Genomic DNA, 10050 nt, shown 5'->3' on the forward strand with positions numbered 1-10050 from the left:
TTTTTTTTTTTTTTTTTTCCCTGAGAAGGAGTTTCACTCTTGTTTTCCAGGCTGGAGTGCAGTGGCGCGATCTTGGCTCACTGCACCTCCACCTCCCGGGTTCAAGTGATTCTCCTGCCTCAGCCTCCCAAGTAGTTGGGATTATAGTCACGCACCACCATGCCCAGCTAATTTTTTTGTATCTGTAGTAGAGATGGGGTTTCACTGTGTTGGTCAGGCTGGTCTTGAACTCCTGACCTCAGGTGATCCGCCTGCCAAAGTGCTGGAATTACAGGCGTAAGCCACTGCACCCAGCCCGGAGATTTCATTTTAAACTTATCTTTTATACAAAAAAAGTCACTTGTAAGTGACAGATGCCTCCTAAAGCAACATGACATGCAAAGGCTTAGCTTGATGTTTGTTTTCAGTGTGGCTTACAAATGACTGGGGTGATGCGTTGATGCCCACTGTGTGCCAGGCACTGTGCCAGGTGCTTTGTCAACAGTGCTGAATCCTCACAGGGACTCAAAGAGGGGGGTGCTGTGACCTCATTTCACACAGAAGGAAAATGAAGCTTAGTGAGGTGAAGGGAGCGGGTTCATAGATCAGCACCCAGGTGCGAGGTGCTGGAGCAGCTTTGCCTTTTCATCGTTTTAGTGGAGGAGGGAGATCGTCTTGCTCGCTGTGGCCTTGCAGGAACTGGGTGAGTGGATCCAGGCAGGTGCCCAGTGGATCATCACTAAGTGGGTGAATGCACGGTACAGAGAAAAAGCAGAGACTGTCTTTCTGGATCTTAGGACAGAAAGCTCATTTCTTGTGTTGGGAATGTGCCACCTTTTAGGAAGCTGAGGTTAGTTAAACTAATCATTAATGCAGTGAATAAAATCATGACATTTTCCCCATGCAGATAATTTCCTCTTCTTGTGTGCCCTTCCTCCAATGCTTGCACTGTTTATATTTGAGGAGTGACCCGGAAAAGTTTAGACAACAGCAGCGATGACGGAAACAGCACCCAAGTTGCTGCTTTAAAAGGCAGTTCTTTGTAATGTATGGATTTGTGCTGTTGCCCTGGACCTTCTGGTTCCTGGACAGGAATGTGTTCTAGACATACCACCGCCAGAGGATTCCCCTCTTTTTCCCCCCTGAGTTTGAATGGGGAAGTAAAATTTCCCAGAGACTGTGGAGCTATCCATAGCTACTGCTTTCCATTTTGAATTTTTTATTCAGACAATGTGGATTTTGCTCGGTGATGTGTTTTGCATGCACCCTTTCTGTCAGTTTTAGTGGGAGCTGGAAGTCCATTCATCTGGATCAAACTAAGGCTGCCAGTTGGTCTTTCCGCAGTAGCTGAAGCTTGGGAGCAAAATGCATGTGAATAAAAGACATCTCCTGGTCTTGAGGGTGTCACAGAAGATCCATGACATTGACCTTACCTGACTAGTTGATCTTTCTAAGACCAAATCAAAGCTTGATGAATTTAAACCTCCAGATAAAGTGAAGCCCTTAGGTCACACATGATTTCCTTTAACAACCAGTCTGGCCCATCAAGGAGATTTGAGAGAAATACACACGGCCAGTGTATCTTTCAGCAAGACTGTTTTAATCATTTTAAAAGAACTTCTAACTTTCACAAATAATTGTGTTCAGAGACAGATTTTCAATCTAAATGAAAAAGCGAAGACCTAGCTCTCATGGCGGAATGTAGAAACAGAAGCCTCCAGATTGATCTCTGCAGATTCTAACGTGGCCCGCTTTCTCCTCATATTTGGCCTGCTCCCAAAGCCCTTACAACTAAGCCAGTACCTGCTTGGATTCTTCCTGACAACTGGCAAAGATGTCATGTTCCACTTCTTATCTCACCACCTCTTAACCACAGATTGGCCCCAGTGGCTATCAAAAGGGGAAAAAAATTGTCCAAGTTTGAGACTCAGTTTATGTATTCATGACTAAAACCAAGTTTGAGACCTTTGGAACCTTTAGCAGGCCCTGGGGCATGCCTGTGTATCCCTTTGGTCGACCTGGAGGCCAGTGAAGACCTTCAGGGGAGGGAAGAGTGGGTCAAATCAGACGTGTCCATTTCATCACTGTCAGCCGTCAGTGACAGGCTGAATCCGGAGACCCAGGCCACAGTGTGCCAGTAAAAAGTTTATCCAAGGATTCCAATTATGCTTAAAAAACTTCCAGAGGAAGCAAAAAACAATGTTTGTATGTCAAGTAAGAAATGTAATAGAGTAACTCTAATTTGCTAATATAAAATAGCTCTGCCGCTATTCAAAACAGTTGATTTAAAAAGTAGGTATATAGTCGCTCTACTTAAAATTATTTTTAAATTCCTTTAAAAAGCATATGCATCCCAAAAAACAAAAATAAAAAATAAAAATAAAGCATATGCGTCCCTATCTCTTTGGCAAGCACGCAGCGGTGGGGTCACGCCCTGCACCCGCAGCAGCCGGCCTGGGAGGTTCCTCCAGAAGCCTCCGTGAACTTTCGCAAGCCCTCCATGCGGGGCACACACAGGATGCCTGTGCCGGATCGTTTCCCATCAGCTTCCAGCCACCCTGCCCATTTGTAGCTAAAAGCAAGCCAGGGATGCCCATGTCGGATGAAGCTGTTGAGTCTCCACGGAAAGGCAGCGCCGGTGCTCAGGTTTGCTTGGTGCGCTCTCTGCAGAGGTCGAACCCTGCAGGCGGCTCCAGAGTAGGCGCCTCGGGAAACCTCCTGGGGCAGGACCGGGGCTCAGGGGCCAGCGGGCGCGTCATTGGGGCCCAGCAGGAGCTTGGCGCCCTGTTTGTCGATGCTGGAGTTGATGCTGTCTGCGTCCTTCTCCGGCTCGGGGACGCAGGTGCAGCCCACGGGGATGGTGACGTAGGCCTCGGTGTAGACCGAGCGGCCGCCGGCGCAGGCGGAGGTGCGGCGCAGGACGACGGTGGGCATGTAGACCGGGGCGCTGCGGAAGCGCACGTCCTCCTCGCCGAACAGCCCGGTCAGGCAGCCCCGGCACAGGCAGTAAGCTTCGGGCAGGTACCTGGGGTACCTCGCCGGGTCGTAGGAGATTCTGCAGGGAGAAAGCACGGCTGAGGTCACGCCTGGGGGCAGCCCGGCGCCGCGCGCTGAGATCCCTGGTTAGAGGCACCGGGGAAGGCTGCGGGGACGGTCGTGTCCTCCCTCAGCCTGCGGGGCACGTGCGTTCGAGGCCCCGCAGACAGCAGATCCGCTGCGCGCTTCCTTGCGCTTCTTGCCGACCCTGACCCGGACCGGAAAACTGCTTCCAGAGTCTGGGCTAATGTGCTCAGAAAAATCTATGCCACCTGCATGGGTGCCACCAGAACAGAATGAGGTGCCCTGTCTGCCCAGAGCCCCAGAGCCGCCGCCTCCCCACTGCAAGGCTGTGCAGCCCCCAATGGACGCATCCACCTGGGGCCTAGGCTGGGGACAGGTATGAGTTTCAAGGACAGGCTTGGGGCAGGTCTAGAGAAAGAGGGGCTGGAGGCGGACAGAGCTGACTGGGCCGGGAGCCAGAGGCCTGCAGGGATCTCACAGGAGTGAAGGATGAGAGCTCTCTCCATCGCGGAGATTCGGTGCCGAGTGCCAGCTCTCGGCGGCCTGTGAAGCTGGGGCGCTCAGGAAGGCACAGGATTCTCCTCCATTTGTGTCTGAGGGGCTACAGCATGCCTGGGAGGTGACGAGGCTAGAAGCAGTGTGTTCTTGCCACTGGAAATGGATCCAGTGGCACCTACGTGCTAGATCCTAAGGAGGAGGCCTGTGGGGGAGCCTCGTGTGGGAAGAGCCTGAGGCCGTCCTGGGTCCAGGCAGCCCACCAGGCTGCCCTCAGAGGAAACTGGTGACACAGGGCCACACCCAGTCACCCCTTATGCTCCCTGAACCCCAGAGGGGCGTTTCCAAGCACCAGACCACTGTTTGAATGTGGGGGATGAAGTCGGAGGGAAAGTCAGCAATGACTCCAAGGCTTCCAGTCGGGGTGGCCAGAGGATGGGGCAATGCAGAGATCAGGAGCTTGGCCACGTGGCCCTGCTGGCAGTGGAGCCCCCGAGGTGGGAGTCCAGGGTGAAGGCAATGGAGAGGGTGGTGGGGACCGCCTGCAAAATGCACAAGTTGTCTCTGAAGCAAAAACACAAAAAAGCAAAATCTGACTTCATTTATTCATGCTTCCCTCCAACATACACACAAATAAATAGTTGTAGAATTTTTTTATTTTTTACAGTTCTCGTGCCGCGGCACTCCAGCCTGGGTGACAGAGTGAGGCCTGTCACCCAGGCTGGAGTGCAGTGCCACCATCATGGCTCACTGCGGCCTTGACCTGTCTGGTTCAAGTGATCCTCCCACCTCAGCCTCCCGAGCAGCTGCGACTACAGGTGTGCACCACCATGTCCAGCTAATTTTTTTTTTCTATTTTTTTGTATAGAGAGTGCCTCACTGTGTTCCCCAGGCTGGAAAAAAATTCTTTTTCAGCTCCTTGTGGCTGCTATTTCCTCAGTTCTGCGGCTGGGGGCCTCTGAGGCACAATAGCTTTATCCGCACCAGGATGGATGAAGCCATCCTCTCCCTCTGGCATCCCATGCTCCAGGCACCTCCAAGTGGAAGGCCCCTGGTAGGTCCCATGGCCAGGATGCCCCCTTCCCCAAGCCACTGTCAACTCCATGAAGTTTTGCCATATTTTAAGGTCCAATTTATTATCTTAAGAGTTTTCAGATGTCCTCAAGTTGAGCTTCTTCCTTCCCCATGTGCTCATAACCTGTGAAGACACATGATCCTAGTCTGCCCTACTTGGGAAGGGCAGGGACTGAGCTGTGATTGCTCCTGGTGCCCTGATGTGCCTGTCACAACGCGCTCTAGAGGAGGAGCTCTGCAGCCGGGAAGCAGGTGAAGCTGATCCTGGGCTGTACCAGCTCCTGTTCCTATACCCTGAGGTCAGTATAAGACCCTGACTTAATGTTAGAAGGAAAAGGAAATCCTAAATACCCAGGATTTGTAATATCTCCAATCGCTTTCAACATTTATCCCACAAATATCTGAGTGCGGTTTCAGGCAATGGGGCTACAGGCGAAACACGTGTACCTGAGCACTCACTCTCTGGGGATAAAGGCGCTGGTGAACACAGAATGCGCTCATTCCGCCCGTGGCCGCCGAGTAGCTCCTGGGGAATTTATCCAGGTGAAGAAGGGAGAAGGGCATTTCAGTCTGAGGTCAAAGCACAGGGTCAAAGGACTGTCACCACTAGGAAGTACAAGGAGAAAGAGTCCCCCTCAGATGGAATTTTAGAAAAAACCCTCAGACTGTGGAGTGGAAGATGGTCTGGAGCCCCAGGAGGAGCTCCAGAGTTTTACGTTGTCCACTGATAGATGGTGATTAAAAAGATGATCCAGGGGTGGGCACCTGGGAGAGAACAAATAGAGGCAGAGGAGAGCAGGGTGCACCGACTTCCCAGGGAGAAGGCTGATGGTGGTAACTGTGTGCATCCTCAGTCTACGAAAGGCAGAGGATTGAGGGAGCTGGGTCAAACCAGAGCTTGAACTTGATGGAGCCAGGCTACCAGAAATAGGGAGAAATGGCACTATGAGGATGTGACCAGCAAAAGACAGAATGTAGGAAACGTGACATATCCCGTGTGGTTTCGGGAGGAAAACAAGAGGAAGGGAACCTACACATGAGAGTCCCGAGTAGAGGAACACAAACCGGGTGTCCTGGCTGGGCTCACACCTGCCGTCCTGGCTCAGTGACATGAAGCCAGCCGCTTCCACTCCCAGTGTTACCACCTGCACCATCACTTACCAAACACAGCCCACCCAGACTCAGGGACATTCCACAAAAGCAGTGGCCACTAGAGGTTGGATCCTCGGGCAGAAAGGGGTGTTTGTGGGACCCCCTAAAGAAGGCCTGTGGGGCAGATGACAGTGTCGTGTCAGTGTTCATGCCCTGATCTTGAGCACTGTGCTGAGTGATGATGCTGACGTTTGGGGATTCCAGGCAAACAGTATGTGGGAATTCGTCCTAATTTCACAACTGTTGTGTTAGTTTGAAATTATTTAAAATGAAGTGTTAAAAAGAAAATGCAGAGAAAACATTAAGTTTTTAAAATCATTTATGGAAGCCGGGCGTGGTGGCTCACGCCTATAATCCCAGCACTTTAGAAGGCAGGGGCATGCGGATCACGAGGTCAGGTGTTCTCGACCAGCCTGGCCAACATAGTGAAACCCTGTCTCTACTAAAAATACAAAAAAAAAAAAAAAAAAAATTAGCAAGGTGTGGTGGCAGGTGCTTCTAATCCCAGCTACTCAGGAGGCTGAGGCAGGAGAGTCGCTTGAACCCAGGAGGCAGAAGTTGCAGTGAGCCGAGATTGCACCACTGCACTCCAGCCTGGGTGACAGAGCGAGACTCCTTCTCAAAAAATAAACATCATTTATGGGACAATCACAGAAATTTGATTGTGAGTGTGAACGCGTGTGAGCATGTGTGTGAGTGTGGGCAGCTGTGTGTGAGCTTGGGCAGGTGTGTGTGAGCGCAGGCATGTGTGTGAGTGTGGGGATGTGTGTGAGCATGGGCAGGTGTGTAGGGTGTGGGCATCTGTGTGGGTGTGAACACAGGCATGTGAGCATGAGGTATGTGTGAGTGTGGGCAGGTGTGTATGAGTGTGGGCATCTGTGGGTGTGAGTGTGGGCACCTGTGTATGAGGTGTGTGTGTGTGAGCAGGTGTGTGAGAGCACGGGCAGGTGTGTGTGAATGTGGACAGCTGTGGTTGGGTGTGTGGGCAGGTATGTGTTTGGCCAGGTGTGTGTGAGTGCAGGCATGTGTGAGCATGGGCAGGTGTGTATAAGCAAGTGGGCAGGTGTGTGAGCACAGGCAGGTGTGTGGGCAGGTGTGTGGGTGTATGAGTGGGCAGGTGTGAGTGCGCAGGTGGGTGAGCATGTGCAGGGGTGTGGGGGCAGGTGCGTGAGCATGAGCAGGTGTGAGCACAGACATGTGTGTGTGGGCAGGTGTGTGAGCATGGGCATGTGTGTGTGTGGGCAGGTGTGAGAGCATAGGCGTTTGTGTGTGGGGGGGCAGGGGTATGAGCATGGGCAGGTATGAGCACAGGCATGTGTGTGTGGGGGCAGGAGTGTGAGCACAGGCATGTGTGTGGGGGCAGGTGTGAGCATGGGCATGTGGGGGGGCAGGGGTGTGAGCATGGGCATGTATGGGCAGAGGTGTGAGCACAGGCAGGTGTGAGCACAGGCACGTGTGAGCACAGGCATGTGTGTGTGTGGGCAGGGGTGTGAGCACAGTCATGTGTGTGTGGGTGGGGTGTGAGCATGGGCATGTGTGTGGGGGGGCAGGTGTGAGCACGGGCCTGTGTGTGTGTGGGCAGGGTGTGAGCACAGGCAGGTGTGTGTGGGTGGGGTGTGAGCACAGGCATGTCTGTGTGTGGTCAAGGGTGTGAGCATGGGCATGTGTGTGTGGGCAGGTGTGAGCATGGGCATGTGTGGGCAAGGGTGTGAGCATGGGCATGTGTGTGGGCAGGGGTGTGAGCATGGGCATGTGTATGTGGGCAGGTGTGAACATGGGCATGTGTGTAGGCAGGGGTGTGAGCATGGGCATGTGTATGTGTGTGGGCAGGTGTGAACACAGGCATGTGTGTGGGCAGGGGTGTGAGCACGGGCATGTGTTGGGCAGGTGTGAGCACGGGCATGTGTGTGGGCAGGGGTGTGAGCATGGGCATGTGAGTGCAAGCAGGGGTGTGAGCACGGGCAGGTGTGTGTAAGTGTGGGCATCTGTGTGAGCGTGGGTGGGTGTGTGTGAGTGTGGGCAGGTGTGTGAGCGTGGGCGGGTGTGTGAGTGTGGGCACCTGTGTGAGCATGGGCAGGTGTGTGTGGGTGTGGGCATCTGTGTGAGCGTGGGCGTGTGTGTGTGAATGCAGGCATCTGTGAGCGTGGGTGGGTGTGTGCGAGTGCGGGCATCTGTGTGACCGTGGGTGGGTGTGCGAGTGTGGGCATCTGTGTTAGTGTGGGCGGGTGTGTGTGAGTGCGGGCATCTGTGAGCATGGGCAGGTGTGTGTGCAGGCATCTGTGGGTGTGTGAGTGCAGGCATCTATGTGAGCATGGGCAGGTGGGTGTGTGCTCACACACGTGGCATGCGCCAGGCTGAAACCGTGGTAAGCTATTTCAGAGGTGCACAGGAGTCCTGGAGACTACAGCAGTTAGTCTGGATGTGATCTTGCTTCTGGGAACTCATGAAGGGCCCCGGCCAGCTGCACACACGTGAGATGTGGGTTTGGAAAGGCCCCGTCAGAACAGCACACAGGATGTGCGGCAGGAGGACCAAAGGCGGGGGGAGGGGGGAGGGGGGCGTGTGGGTGGGTCTGGCATTCCTCCGTGGACTCAGTATCCTCACGGGTGGGATGAGTTTGACCTAAGGGGATCACCGGGCCCGCTGAATTCTTGTCACCTGGGACTGGTCTTCCCAGGCCCTCGGTAGGTAGGTGACTGCTCATGTCTCACCATCCTGTGAGTTCTTCATGAAACAACTGTCACTCAGGCATCACCCCCGGTAGTTTTGTAGGTGACAGTGGCTTGGATGCAGTCAGGGTCAGAGTTTCACTGGCCAAAAATCATCTGCAGCCCTCTAGAGGGCTTGGGACTGACACTGCCCCACCGCTGGGAGGCCTCCGGGCTGAGGCCTCTGACAAGACACCTCCTCCCATGGCTCCCTGGGCCTCGGGAGGTCAGAGGCATGAACTGGGGCAGGTTTCAGGCTGTTCTCTCTCAATGGAAGGTGCCGCCAAGGGGGGTGCCATGCATCTACCATGCAGTGCTGCCCAGGGTGCAGCAGCATGAGGCCTGCAGCCTCAGAGAAGCAGAAAGACAAGGCCTGCGCCTTCAGAAGGACCCAGCGGGGACACAGGAAAGAGGTCACCAGAGAAGCCCTGGGCCCTCGCTGGCACAGACACAGATCCAAAGTCCCTCACCCTAGCCTCCTGCCTGGAGTCTGCGGACATCAACAGCTAGGTGTGCTTTATGGTTAAGGAGAGCTGCTGCTGCAAAAAAAAAAAAAAAAGACAAAGAAAACAACGCAGCAAGAAACTGCAACGGGAGCGTTTTCTCTTAGTAAACAGGGACAAGCAACCAAACGGCGTTCTGCCCTGGACCGCGCCTCCTGCGGCCATGCTTTTGTCTTCACATTTTCTGCGTGCTGCTCTGCGGAAGCTTGGCACGGGGGCATGCTTGAAACACATCAAGTTTTCCCCTCTCGTGGGATCTCAAAAGTGTCCCTGGCCATGTGGGAAGCTTGGCTTGAGCAAGTGACAGGTGGCCGGCTTAATCCAGGAACAAAGGACGAGTCCTCCAGGGATGATTAGAGGCGATGGAAACTGAGCTGGGAGAGGAATGTACGTGACAGCAGAGACAGAAAAACAGCCCTGCCCCTGGGGCCAGACGTCGTAGGAAACAATTTGAAGCGGCTCCGGAGCTCAGAAAACAATGAACACATTCCGAGGGAGGATTGGGCCACCTGATGTGTCCTCTAACTGATGCCCAAGGATAGCCAGGGCACTGGCTGGCACATGCGCCTTGATGTGGCTCACCCTCCCACCTTGCAAAACATGAAATTATTTCAGAGCAGCAGGGGCTCAGGATGACTGTTTCTCTCACAGCAGTGGAAAGACCCCAGCCCGGAACAATGTGGGGGAATTGCCTTCTTTAACTCTGGCTAGCACCGAAATGTGTCCATGGAGCCAGGCTGCCTCGGTAGCGTGACTCGCCAGGTCCAAAGGTCAATGAGTTCAACCCAGCAGACTCTCTTAAAAAGGGAGGATGGAGGCTGGGTTCGGTGGCTTATGCCTATAATCCCAGCACTTTGGGAGGCAGAGGCAGTGGGTCATGAGGTCATGAGTTCAAGACCAGCCTGAGCAATATGGTGAACCCCCCCCCATCTCTACTAAAAATACGAAAATTAGCCGGGCATGGTGGCATGCACCTGTAGTCACAGCTACTCGGGAGGCTGAGGCAGGAGAATCACTTGAACCCGGGAGGTGGAGGTTGCAGTGAGCCAATATTGTGCCACTGCACTCCAGCCTGGGCA

At 53.8% G+C, this 10050-nt stretch overlaps 2 protein-coding genes and 1 long non-coding RNA gene across 3 annotated transcripts in view; 2 read left to right on the top strand and 1 right to left on the bottom strand.

The window, feature by feature from the left end:
- LOC116537909 overlaps positions 1 to 1881 on the top strand; it is a 4282-nt gene extending 2401 nt beyond the window's left edge. Inside the window, exon 2 of the long non-coding RNA XR_004263414.1 lies at positions 887 to 1881. This is a non-coding gene — a long non-coding RNA (uncharacterized LOC116537909). The remainder of the gene's footprint in view (positions 1 to 886) is intronic.
- EEF1AKMT1 (EEF1A lysine methyltransferase 1) overlaps positions 1 to 10050 on the top strand; it is a 150161-nt gene that overhangs the window by 111999 nt on the left and 28112 nt on the right. The gene's annotated exons all lie outside the window — the stretch shown is intronic.
- Positions 2363 to 10050, bottom strand: part of IL17D (interleukin 17D) — a 21699-nt gene continuing 14011 nt past the window's right edge. Inside the window, exon 2 of the mRNA XM_032260133.1 lies at positions 2363 to 3034. Within this exon, the coding sequence (XP_032116024.1) occupies positions 2716 to 3034 (319 nt within the window). The 3' untranslated portion in view covers positions 2363 to 2715. The remainder of the gene's footprint in view (positions 3035 to 10050) is intronic.

Source organism: Sapajus apella, unplaced genomic scaffold (assembly GCF_009761245.1).
Source record: "Sapajus apella isolate SASKATOON/1434 unplaced genomic scaffold, GSC_monkey_1.0 scaffold114, whole genome shotgun sequence".
In the NCBI taxonomy this organism is placed as follows: Eukaryota; Metazoa; Chordata; class Mammalia; order Primates; family Cebidae; genus Sapajus; species Sapajus apella.